The sequence below is a fragment of the Hesperophylax consimilis genome, chromosome 9 (genome assembly GCF_061612785.1).
Source record: "Hesperophylax consimilis isolate HC1 chromosome 9, BYU_Hcon_1.0, whole genome shotgun sequence".
In the NCBI taxonomy this organism is placed as follows: domain Eukaryota; kingdom Metazoa; phylum Arthropoda; class Insecta; order Trichoptera; family Limnephilidae; genus Hesperophylax; species Hesperophylax consimilis.
In genome coordinates, this window is record NC_142844.1 from 38,667,035 (window position 1) to 38,693,650 (window position 26,616).

At 32.7% G+C, this 26,616-nt stretch overlaps 1 protein-coding gene across 1 annotated transcript in view; it reads left to right on the forward strand.

Moving 5' to 3' along the window:
* The window catches only part of LOC149421322 (fasciclin-2-like), a 430,107-nt gene that overhangs the window by 284,933 nt on the left and 118,558 nt on the right, over nt 1-26,616 (forward strand). The window contains exons 2-3 of the mRNA XM_089635946.1: nt 629-750; nt 17,031-17,229. Coding sequence (XP_089492072.1) covers nt 629-750; nt 17,031-17,229 — 321 coding nt within the window. The remainder of the gene's footprint in view (nt 1-628; nt 751-17,030; nt 17,230-26,616) is intronic.

Here is a 26,616-nt window from a genome sequence, read left to right on the forward strand (position 1 = left end):
TTTCTTATTTAACATTTCCTTAGAAACTGGTATATTTCCTGATTTGTGGAAAACATCAAAAATTTGTCTGATTTATAAAAGCGGTACAAAGACTTCTGTGAAAAATTTTAGCCGGTGGCAATATTATCTGCACCGGCTAAATTATTCGAATCGATTCTTCATACATTCACACAAGTTGAACGGTTTTTATAATTTCTGAACAGCATGGATTTAGAAAAAGTCGATCGACATAAACCAACCTATTGGTGTTTACGGATTATGTATCAAAATCATTAGACAAAGACCATCAAGTAGATTGTTCATAAAATGACTTTTCAAAGGCCTTCGATGCTGTTAATCACGATTTCTTACGCAATATACTGGCAATAATAGGATTCTCTGTGAGACTCACCTTTCCAGACAGGAAGCAGTTTGTGTATCACGGACTCTTCCAATCTATACGTTTTTTTGCACGATGGGGGTACCCCTGCTGCACCAAACATAGCGAACCACTTGGGGTGACCTAATTCAATGATGTTGGTTATCCAATTAATAGTTTCCGGGGTGGCAGTACCCGTACCGCCTCCCAAATTAATGGTAAGGAATCTGTAACTCAATTTCTCAATAAGTCCTTTTTCCACTGTTCCAGGTATCGTGAGCGCCAACGTGCACGACAAGTCCGGTCTGACGATACGGCCCACGCAAGCCGACGTGGTGCGCTTCGTCAACGGGTCCTACATCGTCGTTTGCAGCAGCCACAATGGAACAAAGGTGTGTATCGTCCTTAATCCTATGATATTAGGTGTATGGTTCTGCCGTTGAGAGCTCCGTTGCAATCCCTCTCACTGTGGAATGTATAGTTTACAAGAAAGAGAGAGAGGCCACAACGGAACTATCAAGAGTATGCAATGTATGCATGTGTTTGAAATATCTGTGCCTACATTTATTTTTCTAATATTAAATTGTATACTGCTATTATTTTCTATTAAAATTCTTAATTACTTAACAAATAAATAACCTTCTAGGAGTCTAAAAGTGTTAGAAAGATATCCAAAACAATTTTACTTGGAATTGGAATTTCATGTAATTGGGAGAGGACTTTTTCCACATATGGTGATTCAGGGTAAAAAAAATGTAAAATGCAATTCCGCATTTTCTTCCCAATGTTATTTTTATATGAAAGCATTTATTTAATTACAAAAATCACGGGATATTATAATTCCAGTGTTGAAAATTACCATTAAAATAATCTAACCTACCTGCTTTATCTGGCTTCTCTTAATCTTTCAAACTACCAGTTCCAATTTTGAAAATTACGAATGTTTGTCACGGTGACAAACAGGCAACCGAAATTAGTAAATTCAGTTATGTATGTTTCTTAATGTTAAAAATTAGTAAATCACCCGTCAATAGAAAAAAATTGTATTGTATTTGTAGTGTGGTGGTAGTAGAAAATTTTCAAATATTGTCAGGTTATTTGTAACCCGAAAATGTTTGTCTTTCATTTTAATTAAAAAAATATATACAATGTTATTAAAAATGATATACGAATCAGACTTTGTTTTAATATTTACAAACAATTGTAAGTAGTATCTCGCAAACCCGCGTGACTTACTAGTGTAGATGCGCAGTCCCATTTGATTTATATGCGTTGCCCTTTGCAGCGTTGTGACTTGCGACCAGTCATGCATTGCTTTTGTAAAGTGGACCATTGTAAAAAAGCGCAGATAACTTGGCAATCTGCATTCTCTGAACCAGCACGCTCCGTCTCTAGCAATACATTTACATAAACAATAAGTTTATACGGGTTCAGGGTAACTATTATCCCACTCTGACGTTGTGATAAATTGATAACTTTTAGCGTAGATACTTACCAATAAAAGACAGCCAAATTTTCACAAAAAAATCATTTGCTCATCAAAAATACATCATCATCAAACACACTAATTTTTGTTGTGGATGTGTCTCTAATTTATTGCAACTCTGGTTAAAAGATCTCAGATTTGTTTTCAGTGTAATTTTCCGAATTCTAAGGAATGGTATTAAGAATTCCTACAAGCTCTAAAGTAGCTACCTCTAATATAATTTTGTTTTATTATTTAGTATAATTATTTTAATTCTTTATTTGAAATTTGTATATCTTTCGTTGAAATTTCTTTGGGTTACTCTTGACAATAAAGTCAGTGATTTTTAAAGATTTGGCACAGCGTACTACACGCTATACAATAGCGCAGACCAATGATTTAAAAAAAAAATTATTTATTAACCAATAAAATAAAATATTTTTTTGTATAATCCACCTTACTAGGCTGAGCCTATTCCGAAGTGGCGGGAGTTTAATCTAATTTTAGTTTAATTACATAGAATCAGAAATATAAATAAAAGGATATATAAAAAAGATAAATAAAAAAGATGTATAGTTATGTAAAGTATCTATTATATTTTTTTTTAAAGAAAGATAAACATTCCCGGGTTACGAATAACCTGACAATGTTTGAAAATCTCTCTTACCACCACAGTAAGCGGAAAATGTTGCTTGTGTTGTGATGGAGGACTTAATCAGCCGAAGAATTGAACACACTATGCCTGGGTGGGACCCAAGCGCGATGTCAACTCAGCCACCAACCTGTCAGTTAGATAGATAAATAAAAAACATAAAAAATAAATGAAAATACAAATAATGAATGAGAACAAAAGAGAAAAATACAGGCGTGGGTGAATTATAATTTATAATATTGTAGATGTTATTTTTCCCGGTATTCAATCCATGAGTGAATATCGGGATATATTCGAATTTTCAAAAATAATCTTAATTAAAGGAAATAAATAATTGTCTATGAAAATATTATATTATAGGCGGGTCATATCTTATTTAAATCCTTCACACGAACTGTTCCAATTTTGAAGATGATAAATTTGTGTTCATTGAACTGTATTTCACGAGAATACGACCACGCACAGACCATCAAAATTATTATTTTTAGTGATACTATGCCAATTTAGTATTTACAGTTTTTTTTATGATGCTAAATATTCTACGTTAATAAAACATGTTGAAAAGGAAAAAAATGTTCAAATTAAGAAATGCTATTGGAAGTAAAGCCATTTATCGTTCACTCGTTTATATGACTGATTTAGGTAAAAATCGCAGTAAAAATTGGGAAAAAAACACACAAAATTTATAAATAACACAGACATTCAAATTAATAGACTTTCCCTAACATGAACTCTGAGTTTTATTCCAAGGCTGGAGGCTAACAGGTGACCATATTTTGGCACCAGGAAGATTAGAGAATGCTTTGAACAAACTTTGATGTCAGTCGCTCATTGGCCACGGAAGAGCGCACATTGAAATAACCAGACCATGTGCAGAAAAGTAAAGTTCGCTAAACTGAGGCAAAGGTTAGCAGCCCTGTCTATTGTGGGACTTGACTGCGCATAATCTGAATGTTCGTTCTTAAATTAATCGCCTGGCGTAGCGACACTATAATTATAACACTCTTGTTAAAGTGTCAAACTAAATAGTATAATAAAATATAAAATTTTGGAAACGAGCTTGAGCTTTTGTTTACCCGGTTTGGAATATGTAGTTGCTAGTGTATTATGTATTGTATGTGTAGATATGTAGTGTATTTTTTTGGGCAGCCATTAATTTGCGCACTATTGTAAAAAGAACTTTTACTTGGCTCGTCTATTAATTTCGATGTCTATGATAAATAACGAAATTTAAATAAAAAAGGAAAGTAAATAATGTCTTATAAGTAAGCAAACTGATAACAGATCATTAAAGCTTAATGTTTATTATTTTTAATGATAAACTAATGTTTTAGAGACGATTTTTTTATGCATAGCACAAAGAAAAAAAAAATTGACGCCGGAAAAGCAAGAATGCGTAAGCGGCAGTTAATTTTATTTTTATTTTTTTTATGTATTCAATAATATTGTTATTGGGTTTATAAAAACAGTTTATTTTTAAACAAGTTCTGCTGTGTAATTATTATTACGCTGTTTCGCCCTCTGAAGGCATTATCAAACTGTTCAGAGGGCAAAACAGCTGTCACGCGTAATAATAATTACACAGCAGAACTTGTTTAAAAATAAACTGTTTTTATAAACCCAATAACAATATTATGGAATATATAAAAAATTAAAATTAAAATGGAGTTCTACAAATTAAACTTAATAACAATAAATAGCGGCAGTTATGATCAGATTTTTTGTCTAATCAAATCTGAATGCTTAACTCATTTTTGACTAAACTTGTCGCTTACTCCCTTTTGCCTTTCCGGCGTCGATATTATTTTCATACAATAATTATTATGTTGAAACATTTACATAAATTTTAAAAAATCTTCCTAGAAAAAGTACATGCTACCGACAGAAATTGAACCCTCGTCCTTCTGACTGCCGGTCAGGTGCTCTACCAATTGCGCTACGTCAAAGCCTGACAAATTATTCAATATCTATTAGTATTTTTCATTCAACAATTATTGCTTATTAAATGTTTTTATATAGGTGTTTAGGCTAATATTTATTGCTAAAAACAATATGTTATCTTTACTGTTTATGTTCAATATTGGTACCAATTACTCAAGTCAGCTTATGTTAACTGTACAACGGGAGGAAAATTATTATGCCTTCAATCAAAACATGAAGAAAAAATCACATCATACGATAACGACTAAAAAAACGATGTTGACCTTACATTGATGATTGCAATAATATTTGTCAAGAGACTGTGTGTTATCTACTAGTAGGTCAGCAAACTTGCAACAGCCTTGTACTGGTACGTATTGACTCTCAGATCTTGTTGACTCTTAATAATGTGTTGACGTCCGTCAGTATCTGGACAATATTATTATTGACTGATAGTATTATTAATAAAACTGCACGATTTCAACAAGCTTAATCTTGTCAACTGCGCTAGATGTCACGTAGTCACGTGAACTCTGCTGAAGCATATTATGCATTATATAATATATCATTTTAATATAAATCACTTAATTATATCGCTTTCTTCCGTGCAATGAAGAAGTTAAATTTTAATTGGCTTTCATTACAACACCCAAAAATGTTGATTTTTGATCACATTTTATTATTTTTTTTTATTTTACTGCTACGTCCAATAGAATAATAAAATCATTGGCTTTTTCTCCATTATAGCAAAATTAGTGTGTAGCATTATTTTAATTGAATAAAATATCATTAAAGAAGATACACAGAAAATGATAAAGATAACGGTCTCAACTGGGAATCGAACCCAGGATATTTGTCTTACTGGGACAACGTCTTTATCCACTCGACCATTTAGACCTTTTTATTTTCTGTGTCTTGTTCTGTTTCATGTTTTGTTTACATTTTTTAGTATTATCTTCTTATTAAATGTTATGCTACACCGATGGATATAACCTTCAACAGTTGAAGAGAAGTATGTCTAATAAATAATAAATCGAATAACTTATTTTGTTTATATCACTATTATAAAAAAAATATCAACATGTTTCAATGCCAGTGATTTTGTTCATCGAAATGCAAAGTATAATAAAAATATAACATTTTATAAGAACATGCAAATAAGTATAAACAACCTATAACAATAACCTATAAACATGAGAGAATGGCCTTGTCGTAAGTGTCGTAGACCCAGCATGATCTTGCCAAATTTTACATGCCATCATTGAAAAATGTCTCGTCAAGATAATATTAAATTTAAAGTTAATATGTATCCCTCTAGTTAGAATGAGTTTTTTTGGAAATACTATTATAATATTCGTATTTACAGAAGTCACCGGCTGTTAAAAGTTTCGGAATGCATTATCTGTCAGTCTTCATTGATTCGGACTGGTGAGATAAGTTGTCAAATGAAATCAATATTCGTGACAAATAAATATGTACCCTAATGCAAAAAATATCGTATTTTAAGTACAGTTATCAACTTCCGTTGCTAACGCATAATTTGAATGTAAACTTTAGAGGAGCATATATTTTAGCATGTAATTAAATCTGACATTCAATATACTGCTTCTCTACTATCTCGCTGAACTAATCCTTTTGATTTAAATAATTCTATGAATCTGAAATTACTCTTTGATTAAAGTTATGCAGTATGAATTTAACCGTTTGGGAGTTCTGTTGCTTTCAACAAGAACTTGGTTGAACTGCAATTCTCAGAGCACCATGAGCATGGAGGAGTTCATTGCCATTATTCTATATTGACTTTCTAATAAAACAACTAGATGCAACAGAGTGGACTATTTTGCCTGTATGGAAAGTACTAAATACATAACCGAGTTGACGTAAACTTTCAAAGCTTCTGTTATTAAGAGCATCTCATACAATATATTTGCTAGTTTGCAGTAGCTTCATAAGCTTATTATTTAGTTTCCAATTATATTGCCTTGAAATGAAAATGTTCACAGCATATTAATGATACACGCTAGAAACATTTATACCATTGACGAGAAACGCCATTGGATTGCTAACATTACAAAAACATGGCTTTTGATGGGCTTGGGTGTAAGAATATTCCAAACTAGCCGTATTTTCCTGATCTTGCTATGTACATTAGATTTTCATCTTTCTCGCTCTTTATCTATCATTTTCCGGGGAATCTCCTGTAATAATGACGCTCATCTTAAACATTAGATTAATAACGTCTTCACTTTCAAATCACCGGATTTCTTCAAGGGCGGAATTGATAAACTGTGTGGATATTGGTAGTCAATCTAAACATGAGCTGCGGAATAGATTCTAAAGAAGACAATATTTGCGATTCTCAAACTAAAATATGAATCAGAAAAAGATACGGTCACATCTAGGATATGATACCTTTGTCTTGCTGGGGCCCTGCTCTATCAACAGCTCCTCAGTTGATAATATTATTATCCTCACGAAAAAACCATTGGTTTTCAAATACATCGATCCTTTTTGATTAAAAATAGTGGTGTCCACAAAGTTATTTATTTTATTTTAACTAAAATAAAATAAATAGGTTTCTTCGTCAAGACACAAGTATAATGACAGTTAATACATTTAAGAATAGACAAACACATTGGTTTCGAAACACGTCCATAGTTTTTTTATTAAATAGTGATGTATTCAAAGTTATTTATTTTCAGTAAAAATATCGTCACAAAGTGAATTTGCAATTATTTAAGAAGTGAATATAATTATCTTTTCTTGACGAAGAAACCATTATTATCAATTATCTTGGATAGTTGATTATTTACTTTTTCAATAATTGTAAATTTACTTTGTGACATCATTTTAATAATGAAAATAATAAAAACTTTGATTATTTTTTTTTTGAAATGGTGATTTAAATAAAGTTGATTGTTTCCGCGTGTATCATTTATTTAAACAAAAAAAATTATAACATTTACATACAAACATAATCCTTAATTCTGTACCCGCTGGTCTGAAGTTCGAAACCTAAAAAGAGCATGCGCAAATTTGTAAAAAAAATTAGGATTTGTTGTTTCTTACAATTTGAACCATACATCAATTTCCAACGTTCATTTGCGAGTTCAGTGAATGTCCTATTCAAGTTCGGTCATTATATCATTTTAGTCCAGTTACTTGACAGAAGTGAAATAATAACATAACTTGAAAAGAAATTTCACAGGACTTGAAAATAAACTTTGAAAATTGTTCAAATTCTCTGAAACAACCCGTCCTTAGACTTGCATACCTGCGCCAATATTTTTTTTAATATTTGGTGTACACCCTTTAGTAGCACCCTGAGAGGAAACTTCTGTAAGAATCAAAAAGTAGCTTTTTTTTTACACCGCACAACTTTACGTATTTAATTTAATGTCACCATTATATTATTCTCACCATTTTCCTGGAGAAAAATCTGGATTTTATTGACTGAATGAATTTCCCTGCCATCCTATTTTGAACTTTGATGGAATTGGTCCATCATAAGAATAAGAACAAAACAGATTAATAACACCTTCGTTGTGATGTATGATGTTTGCTATAAATCGAAACGAATATAACGAAGGTTATAGTAGAGAAAACCTTAAAATGAGAAATCTTGGGACAACGGCTTGCATTATGATATTATTTTACCCTAAACTGGACCAGCTTCGGCCTTATTCATCTCTAATTGTTACTATCTATTTAGAAGCGACCTCTTAAAGAATATCCAATTTCCATAAAGCAGCCACAACATCAATAAAACCAAACATTGTGATCCTGTTTATAAACAATTTACCGTATACGCATACAGGCAAATCATAATAGAGAGTATTTGTGCACACCGAAAGTGCACAAATCTTATCACAATAGTTTTCAAAATAACGTCTTATCCCGCAAATGCCAAAATTTACTGCATGCGTGACGACGTTTATCAATTCCGCTTCAATTTAGACTCGCGATTCAATTCGACAAAGTTTTTTTAACATATTTTATTGTTCACCACTGCATAAGCAAACGTAGCTCTTTACAGTGATTTACCTGTACCTACGTATGAGTGTACTTTAATAGATCAAATTTAATTTAAAGTTATTTATATTATTAACGTCATTTTTATCAATTTGGGAATATTGCATGTGTTATGTCAATATAAAACAATAACAACTGAGGTCCCTTTTTGCTAGATTGCGTCATAATAAATATGAGAAACAATACAAAATTATACAAGTTTGAGATTACCTTTTGTCATTTGTTCGGTTATCTTTGACGAACGTAATGTAAAAGCAGGTCAAACAATATTTCAGCTAATGTTTTAAAAATCGTGACGTCACAGGCACAAAACACGTCACTTTTTATTAATGTTTTTTTGTCAGTTTAAACGTACGAATCTACCATTACTGCAACTTATTATACTTTGATACAGTTTTATCTTTTCTGTCGGGAAAAAGTCAACCTCGCGTCGACGTCGGTGTGACAAGGGTCAATATAAAATTGGCTTTGCTGTCGCTTTCTCCTCTTTGGAACCCTTATTTTAAGGTTTTACCGGAGGTAACTAGTCCCAACTTGACCATGAAAAATCCTGTGAGTGATAAGTTCACCCACGATCTTTAAGCTCCGGGATTTTTTTTCTCGCGATACACTGAAATCTTTGTTTAAATGCGTACCACTGATAGATCCAAAAAAAACTTCTCAAAGAGGTAATAGCTGATTTTTCAGTACCGAACCCAAGGAAATTTTTTGATTTTTATTTTTCGGAATAACTGTATTGAGTAAAACCTCAAATTGAAATATTTAAATATTGAAGACAATATTAGTGATTTCTAAACGAAAATCTGAAACAGAAAAATCAGAAAAGGAAACGGTCACATCTGGGACTCGAGTCCCAGATGTGACCGAGTCCCACGAGTCCCAGATGTGACCGTTTCCTTTTCTGATTTTTCTGTTTCAGATTTTCGTTTAGAAATCACTAATATTGTCTTCAATATTTAAATTTTTTGATCTTCAATTATATGGTTATGTTACAATTTTCATAACAAGGTTTACAAAAGTTATATTATCACAGTAGTTGTACATTTCCGAGGTATTCATTTGTAATCTATTTCTATGTAAAACAAATTATCACGAATACATAATATATAACATGTATTTTAGAATATAAAATAAATAAATTATATATATTTTTTAATAAATTATATAAGGTATGTAATATATATTATACAATATATAATGTATAATTGGATTCACTTAAAACCTTTTTTCGATGTTCAAATACAGCCCCTAGCTTGGTCAAAGCTGGAGTAAAAGCTTCAGGAAATGCTGCAGAATTTTGCCGCCTAAATTAGATGCCGCCTTCTTAAAAAACTTGCTCTCACCAGCCAAAAGTAAAATCTCACAATTTGTAAATGCAGTAAGTTCCGCCAAGTTATCTGCGAGTAAAATAAACAACGAGGAACCCAATGAGCTACCTTGTGGCATCCCCGACATAACTTCGACTCTTTAGGTGTGGAATTTAACTCCACAAATATGTTAACAAAACAAAATGAAACTGTTCCTATTCATTGTTCTTCATTAACACATTTTTTTAGTTATGGTGAATCATAAATAATTTATTATTTTTTTACGTAATTGTAAAAAGCATTCACTTTGTGGCTCATCATAATTTATAATAAAAACACATAAATTTGTTTTTGACCACGATAGTTTTATTTTCACTCTACCGGTTTCGGAAGATCCCTTCCTTCGTCAGGAGAATATTTAAAACTAATCTACTACACAAAATATTGACACATAAATACAAAAATGTTAAGTGTTTGAGAGAGATGTCGACAAAGTGGAAGGGGTAATTACGGGAATTCCAGGAAGAACAGAGCGGTTAACTGGAAATATGTCAAGAATAGGACTATAAGACAGATTAATTTGGTTATTTATTATACTGGAGTTATTATTGATGGCTTTTCTGATTTCAAGTGCTTCTAAATTATCTAATTTTTTGCCTTTATTACTACGGTGAAGAATTTTAACCCCTGTATCTTTACTAAAAGTATGATCGGTGGAAATGAGATGATTGGCAAACTCCGAAAAATTATTGTTATTTAAACATCTTAAATGTTCGGTGATTCTAATATTTATATTTCTAGTTGTCTTACCTATGTAGAACGATTGACAATCATTGCAACATAGTTGGTAAATGCCTGAGTGGCTAAATTTGTGATCTTTATCTTTAGTATTTTTAAGTAATTTTCCCAAGTTGTTATCAGTATAGAACGCGGGTTTAATGTGGGTAGGCAAATTTTTTGTACTAAGTGAAGAAAAATTGGATATGTATAAGATTTTACGCCATTGAAAGGGATTTATGATTTTATTATTAGTTTCAGGTGTACCAAATAAAAATGTATTCGTCGAAATGAGTTTAAGTTTCTTATTCAGGATTTTATCAATTAAGTGTGTCGAGTAACCATTATTTAGAGCAATTTGTTTTATTTTTGACAGTTCAATTTCGAAATTAACAGCTGATAGTGGGATTTTTACTAAGCGGTGTACCATTGAATGATAGGCAGAATGTTTGTGTGATATCGGGTGGTTTGACGTGTTATGTATAGTTATATCCGTGAATGTCGGTTTACGATAGATGTTAAATTCAATTGTATTATTTATTGAAGTTAGTGTTAAATCTAGAAAATTAATCGATGCATTACTGCCTACCTCTACAGTGAATTGAATTTTTTTATGAAATGAATTTATAAGAAGAAGGAATTTAGTTAGTTGCCGCTCTGTTCCCGTCCAGATACAAAAAATATCGTCTACATATCGTTTCCAAGTGAGAACATTATTTAAGAGTGATGACTTACAATTAAAAATCTTATTTTCTAAGTTATTCATAAAAATATCTGCCAACAGTGGGCTAGTAGGAGCTCCCATAGGTAGCCCTTGGCTCTGTTGGAAGACGCAGTTGTTATACTGGAAATAATTTTGATTAAGGCACATATTGAATAAACGAGACAGGTCATCATTAATCATCATTAAAATTAAAATTATTTATTATATATGTACCTCAAGACGTATCAAAAATATACTGAATGGATTAAAAACGATTTTACAGTAAATTTTAAATTAAATAGTAACGTTTTAACCCTTTTGAATCTTTGTAACCCAAACGATTGAATATATTATTATTTCGAGGCTTTTGCTCAAATTTATTTTTTCAAAACAATGTCTTTTTGAAGATCCCAGCTTTATAACGTTAAAAAACTGTTTAATTTGACATCCACCCCTGGTCTGGAACGTTTCTTTACAAACGGATTATATTTTTAAAAAGCACAGGTGGCGGAAATGCTGCCCTTGTTCTACCGGTATTTCAATGGAAGATGCCCCGAGGAACTATTCAAATATATTCCGAAATTGATTACTTTAGGTATTATTATTATTATTTATTATTTATCACCGGTGCGTAGTCAAGAAACGCACGCTTAAGATTTATGATAATAATAGTTGGATGATTTGTATAGCGCCGTTTTTGTGCAAAATCATCTCAAGGGCGCGTACAATGTTGACATTTTTGTAACATGAGAATGGGTCTGTTTTCAATTACTTTTATATCCTTCAATATCTAGCAATCATTTTATACTTTCTGATATCGTCGTCCGTACTAATTGTATTTTTGTTTATTACTTTTAGTATTTTCTTATTCTTATATTTAACTGTGACGTGCAATCATTTTTGTGGTGTATTTAAACCATCGATATTAAATAGATTTAAAAACCTCCCTCCAACTCTCATATTCTCTCCTTCCACTCCTCAAAAAACTCTTCACACAGCATCTCCAAAGAATACATAGGCATCTAATTATTTTCACAGAGCCTCCTCTGTGTAATTAAAATAAAAATAATGAAAATTGCACAAACTCACTAATTCTACCCCTAAATTGTTGAAGGGCTCTCACCTAGTTTAATGATAATCATTTTATGGACAAGCATTATTATTATATTATTTTGAAAACAAAAACACTCAATCAATATGATAGGAAAACAATGAAATATTTTGTTACATAACTGGAATAAAACCACCTTTCTAATAACAGAACTTGTGGCCTAAATTTCAAAATTATTACCTTGATTCCATCAATGTACTTGTTCCTATAATGTTTATTAGTATAACATGATATTTGCCCACATTTTCCATCGTATGGATAAAGGGTTGTGACAGCTCTTTTGCTCGAGGATAGGGATGAATTGAATATCATATTTCCATTACAAGGCAACAATATATTCTATGCCGGTTCAGTAGCGCGTAGACCCTTACGTTGGAAATAATCAGATTCGCCATCGCTCTTGCCACAGCAAACACTTTTAAAAAATCTATATGTTTTAATAAAAGCATATTTCATTTTTTGCTTGCCGATAAAACTGATGAGTGCATCTGATATAAAATTTTATGGGACGGTATTATTTTTATTTATATGAACCATACTCAGGAGGCCCTGAGGAAAATAATTTCATTCATAAGAATATAACCCTCCTACTGCGGCACAAGGTGATGGGCCAGGAGACTTGTTATTAGTTGAAGAGGTTTAAGGGTCTCCCCAAAGCAGCCTCTCCTGACCTGGCATGCCACGCATTTATTGGACAGGCGCATCCTGAACATGGTTCTATGATAACTCAACACAGTGACTATTCAACACACGTTTGAAAAGTGATATAAAGTCATTAAAAACGGTGAAATTTTTTTTTTTAACCTAACCTAACCTACTTAACCCAGTTAACCCAGTTAATAAAGATTTTAATTATTATTTTTTTTTTGGTAAACTAATGTTTAAGACAAGATTTTTTATGCATAGCACAAAGGGTAACAATTTCAAAGGGTTCAAGTCCCGTTGGCGTCATGTTTTTTTTTATCAGGATATTTTTCAATGTGGATGAGTGTTTCAGGCTAATAATTATTGCTTATAAAAATAATTGTTACCCTTTGTGCTATGCATAAAAAATCTTGTCTTAAACGTTAGTTTACCAAAAAAATAATAATTAATATTTGACAAGTTCTAGTATCTTCACCAAAAAATGTAGACAATTTGTCTCGACGCCATCTAGTGAGAGAGTTAGCACTTACAATGCCTTTCTCATATAAAATAAAGTTGGTTGTTTCAGGTGAAAAAATTAAACAAGCAGTAATTCTTGAATGAAACACTAGTATATATTGAATTCTTTCGCGGATAAGAGATAAGCCGCCATAGCTCAGTGGTCAGAGCTGTCGACCGGAAATCGAAAGGACACGGGTTCAAGTCCCGTTGGCGTCATGTATCTTTTATCAGGAGATTTTTCAATGTGGATGAGTGTTTCAGGCTAATAATTATTGCTTATAAAAATAATAAATATTTTTTTTCATCACTTTCCATGACTTTATATAACTTTTTAAAGATGTGATGAATTATTATTTTGATGATTTATCCGGTTACCGTTTTTTATATAATGAATGGTTCCCGGGGCGGCAGTACCCAAACCGGCCAAATTTACAGACAATAAAATTAAACTCCTACCAGTGACTATTAAACACACTTTTAAAAAGTGATATAAAGTCATTAAAAACGATGAAAAAAATAATAATTTTAACGTAACCTAAATAACTATTGTATTAAATATTGTAACCCAGTTAATAAAGTTTTTGTTTCATCATTTTCCATGACTTTATATAACTTTTTAAAGATGTGATGAATTATCATTTTGATGAGTTATCCGGTCACCATATAATACATTTCTACAATGATATATGTTTATATGTAAGTACTTAAATACCTACCTATTTATCTATATCCCAAAAATATTTTATTTATTTTAAATAAGGAACTATACAATGTATCCAAAAAATGTCACCATCTTAGTGACAATTCTTTTATCAAACTTTCTTCAGGTCGGTATGTACAATAATATTGATTATTCCCATTTAACAGCTTGTAGTAGAAGCCACGATCATGCGAACACTGGAGGTACAAAAATGTTATTATCCAACCCAGCAATCATAACGAATAAATTTACAGACAAATACAATGCCAAAGGTCCAGTTAAAACATGATTTCGCTACGATCAGTCAAATATCTATTAAATTGTGTTTAGAGTTAACATAGTATGCGAACTATATTTCAGTTCATGTCATTATTAAAATCTCGATGCGTTTAATGTATGTGGTGCCAAATTGAGTTTTCTGAAAAAAACATTTTACTTTTTTAAAATAAATTTCATTTGATTAGAATAATAATTAAGTAAGCGTTTTTCTTCAATGACGGCCTCCGTGCACTCGACTAGCAAGCTGGAGGTTGCGGATTCAAATCCCAGCGTGCGCAAGTAAATTTTATTTTATTATTTGTGTAATTTCACTCATTTAAAATAATATACTTGCGGCACGTTCCACAGTAAAAGATACTCTAAAAATATCTCTCTTCACATAAAAAAAGACGTTAGACTGGCCTTTTTAAAGTATTGTTAATTTTCCAATGACACCCATACATAAATCCCCATAAGTGCCTATGTACTCTCTTGGACGACGACTTTTCATTGTCTGTGAGAACAAAAACAAAGTGCTTATAAAAGACCCTTGGCCATTAAGGCGTATTTGGAATTTGGGTAAAAGCATCAGTTAGCCTATCTTAAAGGTAAAAGTTATTGGAGAATGAATCACTTACAAATTAACCCATAATGTTCTATCATTGTTCAACATTTTTCAATAATAGCATCGTCAGCAGAGCCAACTCGGAGGAGAACTAATAAAAACAAGTTTGATTAGAAGCCATACACAAATAATTCAAACATTTTTGCCGTAAGTCGGCATTTTTCTTGCAGAAATCTTCAGAATTCGCAAGATTGTTGGGTTGGTTCCCATTTCCAGGCTGAATGACAATGTAATTAACGTCTCTTATACAAGATTGGATCCAACCGCAATAGTAAAGGAAGGTAAAATATCAAAGGAACCGTAGTAGAAATGAGAACTGTGGTGATGTCTGTCTTTAATTCAGAATGATAATGACCGTTTCTTAGAGAAGTTCAGTAGCTAGATCTGAAATATAGCTTTCTTTGGTCCTACCTTTCTCCTCAGTAACTAAAAGGATGGTAACTGAATGAATTTTCCGACATCAGGGGTGGACTGGAAAGCTATCATTTTTTTTTCCACACTTCAACATTTTTGTATTCTGAAATTCTAATGCCATAACAAAGCCCTAAATTATGATATCAACATTTTTAGGTTCCATACTCTTCATTCCATAACAAAATCCGAAATTATCATCTTAACACTTTTATGTTCCACACTGTTCATGACATATAAAAATACTAAATGATCATTTTCACTTTTCTCTACCTCTGAGTATGTAGATACGTATTATGAACGACCATTATATATTATGCTAGGAATGTGGAAATCAAAAAGAATTCGTGGTAATGTAAGCTTTATAAACGAGATTAGAAGGGGGTTTTAATAATATTGACATACATAATGCAGTCAATAACTCTTACATAGACTAGAGTTTGGATATTGTTAGATACCCATAAGTTTTTCCCGTCATGGTAGGAAAAACTTTTAACGGCACAAAACATCCTAGGTAAGCTGGGCCGGTCTGCCTCTGCCTATTTGAAATTTCTTCTCTTCATACATAAATGAAATCTAAGGTACCCAGTGAAGCATTCAGAAAATTAATTAATCAAAACAAATTAAATACTTTGAAGGTATGTTTTTCGATAAATTCAATAAAATTTAAGAATTTATTTTCGTGTTCAGATATCGAAAAGTGTCAACAGTTTATTTCTATCGTATTTTTAGTAACGTTTTGCAATGAGACAAATAAAAAGTTTAAAATCAAAGCCATGTAGGGAGCATATTCGATAGAAATCGTCATTATATTTAATGAATATGTATGTCATAGATATTAATTATTTCTCTAAAAAGTTTTAAAATCTATTTTTTTTTCAATATATTTTTCGTTGAAATGTATAAAATAATATTGTTAAAAAATGCGTTACTTAACAAGCCACAAGAGTCATTATAAATTTATATATTTGATTAATTGTGCCAAAATCTCTTAAAAAATTAAACACTATTTCTTATAAAATCTATTGCCTTTGTCTATCGTAGCCTACAAGCTAAACGGACACTAGATCATACAGAAATACGAGTTTTTTTTTATTTTTTTTATAGTGAATACCTCACAAGAGTCCCAACTGCTCCCGTCTGGAGCCAGTGAGACTATGGCATCCCCAATTGGGGGATTTTGTGAGGCTGAAGGTAAGTGGGGAAAGGAAAGAGGAAGGTGGGGAAGTACCTGGCTATTCAGATCTAGTCAATAAACACGGCTAAAGCTATTTGGAGCAACGTTTCAATTCTGAATGGTGGTCTTACACCAGGGCGATACTGGTAGTTTCTTCCACTCTGGAACGTGCCGCAAATATACTATATATTATTTTAATTAATTTATTGTGAAATAACACAAATTAATCAAATAAAATTTATTTGCGCACGCCCGGTTCGAACCCGCGACCTCCGGAATGGCAGTCCAATGCGTTACCACTGGACTATGCCGGCCGTCAAAGTTGATAATGATTATTGTCACATTTTCCGTCAATTGAATTATATTGATTCTTATCTCCGTGTCCCAGGTGAAATGGACCAGCCCCAAGGGAGTGGTGGTCCCCGAGACCCGGGGGCGTGTGCACACGGAGCGCCGCGAGGGCCTGGCCAAGGGGGCGCAGGCCCTGATCTTCGAGCACATCCACCTGGTCGACAGGGGTGACTGGGCCTGCAGTCAAGAGGCGGAGGCCGGCTCACACAACAAGACCTTCAAAATGATGGTTAATGGTAAGTTACAAATATACTCAGTTTTATGCTTTATGGTGGTATTTCAATATGGTGGTCTGTTTCATTGGGATCTTACTATTATGTTGTGATGGCAATATACGAGTATTAGTCAATAGGCTGAAATTAACACAATATATTATCTCAGATGACTGGTGATGATGAAGAAAAATTAGACAACTTTGCACACTCTTACAATGTACCTTAATTTTTTAATTGTTTTCCCCTTTTCGAGCTGTCTCTCTCGTATAAGACGTCAGTTGTGTACGTTCGTTACACGTATGCTTTTAATTAACTTATCCTGCCGTTACACCCGTCAGTATTTTGCATCAGTATTAAAATTTACTGATCATAACACTAAGGCGATGCACCGTGGTGTGGAACATTCAAAATTTGGCGGGTCAATTTTAATCACTCAGTCCTTTCGCGGACCCGTTTTAATTAATTTATGCTTTAAAACATCGCAGTTTATTTTATTTTGTGAAGTTTAGACATAAATTATAAAATATTTCCAATTATTTTATAAGGAACATAATTTGTCATATTATACCGTACCTGAAAAGTGTTTAGTGAGTTGGAGATTTTGCAGTTTTTAAAGGCTCATACTTTATTTTTTGGGCTTTTAAAAATTCTGTTAAAGTTTACACAAAGTATTTAATAAAAGAATCCATAATATTTCTAAGCGATCAATTATTGCAGTTTCATTTGGCTCTGAAAATGTCTCTATGCTTTACGCAGAATATGATAATGCTACAAAAAAGCAACTTTGATTGAATTATAGATTTCGCAATACTTGTATAAGATAACAAAACAGGGCATTTCTAAATAATTATTTCAGTCCCAACATTTCAACGTGACAACAAATCGTAGGACGTTTTCCTGTTTTGTAGAGGCTATTGAAATGTTTTGGATAGCGTTTTTGGGATTTGAATATTAAAACAGCGCTTTAATAGATGCTTCTATTTCTGAAAAGGCTCCGTTTGATAAATAATTCGTAAAACCATCGACTTAACTGTCAGTTGAAACTGTAGGCAAAGCAGATTTGATTTCAACATTGACCTATTTTGCTTGAATAAAAGCATATTCAATGAGAGCCAGGAAAGTCCAATCAAAAACATTTGATGTTCTTAGGTAAAAATTTCAAAAGAACGAATCTCAGATAGAAATGTTAGATAGAGACGTCCCTTGGAAGCCAACTCCAAAATTTCAAAACTAATGCCGCAATTTCTATTCAAGGAAATTAAACACAATTTGAATGGACCATAATTGGTTAATTTAGCGAATCTTCCGTAAAGGCTTGTAACCTAACCGGGCAAATTCCATTTCTCGAGATCGTGTTATCTTTCCATCGTTGTGATTTTCTTACGTTTACTATCTTCTATCTGTCACCAACATTATTATTTGTAGGCTCATTGTTTGTGCACGTGTACAACAAGCTTAATATTAGTACGCTTGACAGTTACACAACGATTAATTCTTGTCAACATCGAGGGCGTAACAGAGAATAAAGGACTTTACATTGTTTTGGAAAAAGGACAATACGACGTAAATGACACTTGTTTTGAAAGTAAACCATTTGATTATGAGGTATTACAAGTCTTGTGGTTTCGTTCGAGTGAGTAACCTATTAATGATTTTTGGATAATTCAAATCAAACATTGACATCAAAGGTTTTAAATTGGGTTAAAACGCCTTGTTACCGTGGGATTAGGAAGCAACAATTTTAAATAAAATTAATATGGTAAATTCAAACTAATGTTCTGAGTACTTTATCAAGGTTAGCTAAAAAATAAAGCAATGAATACTCTAATTAAAAATATTAGCATTCATCTGTAAAGGATGGGGTTTTTGTAAACAGAATGAAAAAAAGCGTTACGCATTTAATATTTATACTGAAAAATATTGCATGTCTGTCTGGCAAAAAGGGGCTTGCTTAGTTGTAGAACGGTTTGATACCGTTGGATGCATGAATCGTAGATAGTTGAAGACACAACTTTTCCGCAGTAAATCATCTCAGCTTGATTTCCACAAATATTCTTCTTGATAGTTTTAAAATTACCTTGTGAATGTTGTCCCCAATACTAAAGTCAGTCAAAATCCAGAATCGTAAGATGTATTTGGATTATCCACGATTAATGCACCAGATTTTAAATAAAATATGATAGCGAAATTATCGAGCGGATTCGTCGGTCCCCAGCCAAAAGAATGCCCAATGCTCTGGGCTGTTGAATAAGGAATCATTTGTTGCTCCGATTTTCACCCAGGTTTTGCGATTGGATCGCAGGTTTAGCAACCAATGTGACCCAATAAATTCCAGGGTTGGCAATCTGACCAATGTAGAAAGGTCAATGCGTAAATGCTGAAGATGCCACACCCCGATAAACTAGATATAAAATATGTAGAAAGATCCACACATCTTGAATAATAATAAATCTTTCATGCTTACATAAAGGATTAACAGCCTGTCTGATTCTACGAAGAGATATATTCAATATCTTTTTAGCAAGGAACGTCCGTCAAATACTATATTCGCTTTATTATAATGCTTCCAAATGCAGAAACTTTTCACTCCACTTTTTTACTTTCAGAGTGTTAGACCTTCCACAATACAATGGATGATATTTTTTCCCGGTAGATTACAATATTTTTTTCTCACTGAACAATTCTATAACACAGGACGAAGAGTAATCTATATCAGTATTATTTTTATATTTCAAAATAATTAACACTTAGTTTAATCACTTTTATTTTTTAAACAAACGACGTGTTTCGTAGGCAAAGTTCGTTTCTTCAGGGTTTACTTAAACTAAATTACAAATATAGACTTAGAGATGTACAGGGAGAAGGATGGGTGGACAGAGAGAAAAATATTATAGGGTTTTATTTACAATAGGGATAAATTCAAAAAAATTGAAATCATCATTCCGATGATTTATCGATGTTCTTTTTGAATGAACATCTACATTTGTTCTCATTGTAAATTACGCCATATTACCCCTCCCCCTCGGGGATCGCCGACTATGTATTTTAGGTGTATTTGGAATTTACTCTCAAAAGTGAGCTTTGCTTACGTATGTTGTTGTTTTTAAACACTTGGAGCATATACCTAATAAACATGTTTTAAATTTTACATGACTGGTAGATAACCATTAATGTAGAGTAAATGGATGTTTATCAGTTGTGCAAAATTTAAAAGACCTTTAGCAGTAAGGAGTAAAAGTGCTTAATATTAAGTGTTGAGTATTTTAAGTTAAAATGTTGCCTCATAATAAGTTTGCTGTCTTTGAAGAAGTTTTATGTGTTTAATCAAAACAAAGAAAAATATATTCGTAAAAAAGAGCAATGCAAATTGCCTGACACTCTGTTTCATCGTTTGATAGTTTTTATAGCTACAACACAAGGATGTTCTGTTTTAAATATATTGCCATCAGAGGTCCTACCACAAACCGTCGTTTATTTTCACTTTAAATTAGCGGCTAATGATATAATTACAAATTTTCAAAAAAATATTAACGTGTTGGTTGACTCGAAACATCTGAATACGACGCTCGATCTAATATGAAACCGATTACAAAACAACAATCAAATCAATTAGCGCAATTAATACTCATATGCGCCTAGCTAACTCAGCTTTTTCTGTTCCCTAGTATTCAACGGTGTTTAGTCTCCCTTTACCACATGTTCCTGCATTCCTCCACCCAATTACCAATTACCCAATTTACTGTCCCTGTCTGACAGTATGGAGTAGTTACATTCAGTGTCATTGCAACAATTTAATTAGACTTTACCAGTCTGTTAATAAAACTGGTGCAGTGAACATATCCCTTCAAGTGGATTTAATTTGAGTCTATTACGGAAGCTTGTGCAGTTATAACCAGCATTGTCTCTCAAGGCCATGATTTCGATCGAAAAGATCAAGGGTAAGTCAGAATCCTTTTCCAATTTTAATTGTTAATCACAGTTGCCCCAATAGTTGTATCAAATATTGATTACAATCTACAATAAGTCCACAAACTGATTCGCATACGATATTGCGACTAAGCATGGTCTTGTTGAAGAAGTCATCAAGCAAGCAGCATCAGAAGTACCAAGGCTTATTTGCAAATTGCTGTCCCCTTCTTTCATTCAATTTCAATACATTTACCTAGTTAAAGGTTGACAGCGCACTACCCCATTCCATGTAGTATGAAAAACGTGCAATCGCAATGCACCAGGCCAGACCTCTTTGTTTCCCAAATTACTTTCAGTATTGTCATTTCCCAAAGGTCTCAGTCATTCCAATGAGCCTCGCACCCGACAAATAATTACAATTTGTGATTGAATGAAACTTTACAATCTACCGATGCCCGTCGATTAAAATATTTCGAAAAACTTTCAGACATTTTTACGAAACGGCACAAACTTTCGGCAGAGTTGAACGGGAATTTAAACTTTAATTAAACTTCGAGAATGTCTAAACAAAAACATGTTTTGCCCGAAGTTTTCAATTAGAAAAATCAGTTGTTGTTAATAAATTGGAAAGTTCGCTTACCGGGGAAAAGTTTCTTGGGAGAGTTTGATTGGAGCGACCTTTGAAGAGTTAATTTGATGACGTCATCAGTTACTGCCTATTCACTGTTGGATGAAGATCTTATTAATCTGTTGCCACTTTTCTCGGTTCCTACGTATTTGAACGATTGGATCTTGTCTCTTGGTACATCTTGGGAGTCTGTTAGGCATGGTATCTGTTTATTTAATATGGCTTGCCATATTCATATAGATTGAATGATATGAAATAAATATGATTTTTGAATGATCTGAAATAAATACCTTACCTAATCTTATTTAAAAAAACATGTGCGTTTTATTTAAACTTATAAGTTGATTAGTCAGTCAGAAGACTAAAGGCCTGTTTTCTTAGGCTCTTAGAATTTCTCAGTTGCTAGAAACATAACTGCTAGCCCACCTCGGTTCTGAACACGGAGGGATGGACCTGTTATTTAAAGAAATCTCTTGCAAAACTCTATAAACTCTATGAGCTACAAGAACTAAAGCCATCTACGGCTACGCATCTCGATCCATCAGAGTTTTTGTTTGCTGTTTTGAATACTTTAAAAAAATATACAAGAGCTTTTTCTATGCAGCTGCAATATTTTGAAATCAGTTAATTTAAGTATGGCGTACATAAAAAATGTCCTCGTCGAAAAGATTTATGCTTCAAATAGATATTTGCATTTTTCTGTAACTTTTTTTTTATTTTTTTTATTCCTTCACATACATCATCTTTAGATAAATTTTAAAGTCATGCGCGCATGGTTAAAAAAAAACATTTCAAAGAGAATCACTTGATCAGTTCTTCAAAGCACGTAATAATTATTAATGTCAACAAAAAATTCTAAACTGCATGCATTGGTATTGTAGTATAAATGAAATTGTAATATTTTCTAACTTTATTAAAACCTAGTCCCTAAAGGAAATGTATCACTTAATTTTGGTAAATATTCATAAAAAATTTAAATCATTTTGGGACAACCGGCTTTATGAATAAAGATATCCAAATGTAAATTGTCCCACTTAGGAAAAATTTATTCGTTTTCTTCCTAATTTCAGTGGAGTATTTTCCCTTTTACCATCGGCAATGGCTCATCTCATTTGTCACGTGCGCAATAATTGATATAAATAAACTGATAAGCTCGGAATATGGTGTTATACAAATTGACTATAATTAGGCGTTTGCGTTAAATTATAATAATTTTCAAAAATTTATGAATATTAAAAATAGTTTATAAAGCAACCAACATTAAGGTAATAGGGAAATGCAGTGCAAAAAATTGCCACCAAGTTGTTAAAACTTCTGATTATTAAAGTAATTAAGAGAATTGTTAATTGTATAATGTGCCACATAATTATAAAAATTCGACGTTATTGGGAGTATTTTCAAATTTTGGATATCAAGATGAAAACACCACATGTTGTCTGGCAGGTAATATCAACGTGTACAATTGTAAAGCACGCGTTTGGCGTGATTTTCCGTTGCGCATCTCCACTACGCGATCCATCGGATTGATGGTTCTGGTAGTTCTTCTGAGCACCTTTCATTGAAATACCCTTAGAATCTGATGTTCCAGTGCGATTTTTATATATCATGATTAACAACTCTTCGTCCCTCCCTGAGAAATATGAGTTATTTAATTCAACAAAAGCCCAACCCACAATTCATTCGAAATCGATTCATAACTCTATTCGAAGTTTTTCTTGCTAAGCTTTTGTTGCACTAATCGGCTTCCCATAGTATGTATTAAGGATTGATTATTCAACGGTGTATTTTTCTACTTCGTTATTATTCATCTACCGCTCCGGTAGTTGTCAGTGATTGAATATCGTCACCGCCATAACTTCATAAACTTTGTATTTTCGTCGAAAATGATAATAAGTTTTATATTATTGAGATACAGCGTAAACGCAGGGGCAGCATTAACGCGTCCATTAAACCCGAGGGTCTACATCTTTCAGCCGCGGCCCACTTAGTGCCCCGGGTGCCCGCAAGACCGCTCTGGTACATGCCTCTAATTGATTAATGAATTAACGCTGTATAAATTTATCCCGTACCAATATTATTTCAGTTTTCTTGGAGAGGTATGACTCTCTGACAAAATATTGGCTGCAAAATATTGTTTTTGGTTTAGATAGATCAAAGATCGATAAATGCCCAAAAGATCGAACAATATTATGATAGGAACGCTTAGATGGTGTGGACACGGAGAGCAGATACATGGATAAATTAATGTCAGTAGAATACATGACGCGTAAGAGAATCGAAGAATGTGTCAGGTAGGCTCCAGGAAAACATGACACGATCAAGTAAATCGGGTACTCAAGTTGGGTAACCAAAGAGTATGTACATTAAACCGAAAGAAGTTATAAGTATTGGCTAAAAAAGTTTGTGGGAATTCCATCCTCTCTATAGGTAGATACCTCTAAAAAATATAGAAAAATGTTGTGATGCTTATTTAGTTACTATTTTTCTTAGTTAGTCTTATAGCAGAGTTGTAAGACCGACTTGGTCATAAATACATTTAATAGTCTTAGACGTAAGTCACTAGCTTTATGATTGCTTTTAGGTCACTAGTTATAAGTAGCAGTACTTAGTCGCTAGATAGAATTCTTACTTGTAAGCCACTAGTAATCAATATTAGATGTAAGTTACTGTTAATAAACCTTAGCTGTAAAATGTTAGTTATATGTCTAAATGATAAGATATAGGTTAAAAATTTGTAAAACGTCGTTGGGGTTATATTCCCACGATAACGGTGCCATTTAAATAATCCCATCATTATTATTATTAATAAACAATATCAATATAATCCAAATGTTTTAGATACATTTATCACTTTAAAAAATATAAAACTGTTTAATATTCAAGAAATTATTCAGACTCGACAGCAACCAGCAATTAAATAATGATATTGATAGTTCCGTCAACCCTCAAGAATTGAATGTACATTAGGTTGGTGCAAATAAAATTGCAAACAAATGTAGGTATAATTAATATTCAAATAAAAAAACTTGCTAAATGTTGAACAACAGCTATCTGAAGTCTGGAATGAAATGGAAAAAAGCAGAAAAATGAGAAAATAACCTGATCACAAAATATTTTAACAACTCGTGAAAAATTGTCGCCTCAACACGTCCATAAAACTATCCAAAAAATGAAATGTCATTATTTAATTTAAAAGTGTGAGAGGACGTAAAACGAAACTAAATGATAAAGGAATGAAACTACCGACTTTAGAATATAATGTTTATTGCTTTACTGAAACATGTTTGACCCCTGATATCAAAAATGGCGAGATAGGGTTTCACTTCCATGACTCTTATCGAATGGACCGTGATACTAATACCAGCAACAAAAAGTAGAGGTGGTGGATTTCTAATTTCTATTAGTACTAAATTAACCTCGAGAACCTCAAATGTCTAAATATTAATGTGGGCGCTTAAATAAATAAATAAATATTTTATATGGAATATCTCTGCCTATTCCTGCAGAGAAACGACTTGATGAATAATAGTTACTTAGTTAGACATGTCATGTGTTTGGTCCAAATTTACCTATGCAAATTATTGCTATTATTTACGATGTTATTTTGAAAGTTTGGTTCCTAGAAAATAATGCGAGGCCGGTGTAAGCATTATGATGAGTAAGATTAAGAAAAGGATGCTCAGATGGTTTGACCATGTAGAGCGAATGAACGAAGAAAGGAGTGTAACGAGAATATTTGACAGAAGAAGTTGGGGGTGCCTAAGAAAGACATGCTACGATACCTGCGTTGGGCCATGCAAAAGTTAGAATAATAAAAGAGTATATTTGAATGTCAATGAGCCAAGAAATGTATGCCAAGGCCGAGTTTCTTGACCTCCGTCCTCTCTGCCTAACCTAGAATCCATTCAATTCAAGTCTCCTAGAATTTATTCAATTCTCCACAAACCGATCTAAAATGCAATCCAAATTGGTTCTAAATGTGGGACGGTATCATAAACCGATCCGAGCGTTTAATGATTTAATTAATTCAGCTTCATTTGCGTCAACATTGTTTCTAGACTTGCCGCGGCTGTTTGCCCGCTGGCCGCTGGATGCCAAATAAAGGCTCGGGTGGAATTTCCGCCCTAAACGCTGCTGGCCTCGGGCGAAGTCCGCGCATCAACTGAGCCGAACGTTTGCTTCCGTCCCGCAACTGTACAACTCGACAGTGTACACTACATTAATTTGTATAGCCAGAGCAAATACCGAACATTGCTTCAGAAAACCCTGGAAAATGGCAGTCTGTTACAATGTACACAGTTCAATCGGTATTAACAAACCGAAATTCAATACAGCTATTTTTATGCGGGAAATAACATTATTGTGTTCTATTCAAATTCAAAACATATTTATTGTATGAATTACAATAAGCCCAAATGGTTTATCACATAGAATTTTCTGTTTTTCAGCTAACAGTGTAACATATACATAAAAAAAACATCAAGCTTGTAAAAATACATTCATGAAAAACGTAGAAAAATAAAACCGTAAATGTAACCAAAAATATTTAATACTTATTGTAATAATAAATGAAAGGTACATGTAAATAGTACCAATATCCATTAATGTGCTGTGTTCTGTTAGAACGAGTTAGAAGAGTAACAATTGAAAAAATATTTATTTTTAAATTTATTAACTAATTTTCCTGCTGACAAACTTCTTTGGCAGTTTAGTGGGTATAAATAATAAAAATAAAAATAAAAGTTAAAACAGGGTGTAGTATATATTGGTTTTTTAGCAAGTTCCAGCGAGAACTTAACCCATTTGTCTTGCAAACTGTAGTAATGTCACCTGATTTTTTATACCCGATGCACAAGATGAGCAAGATGAAG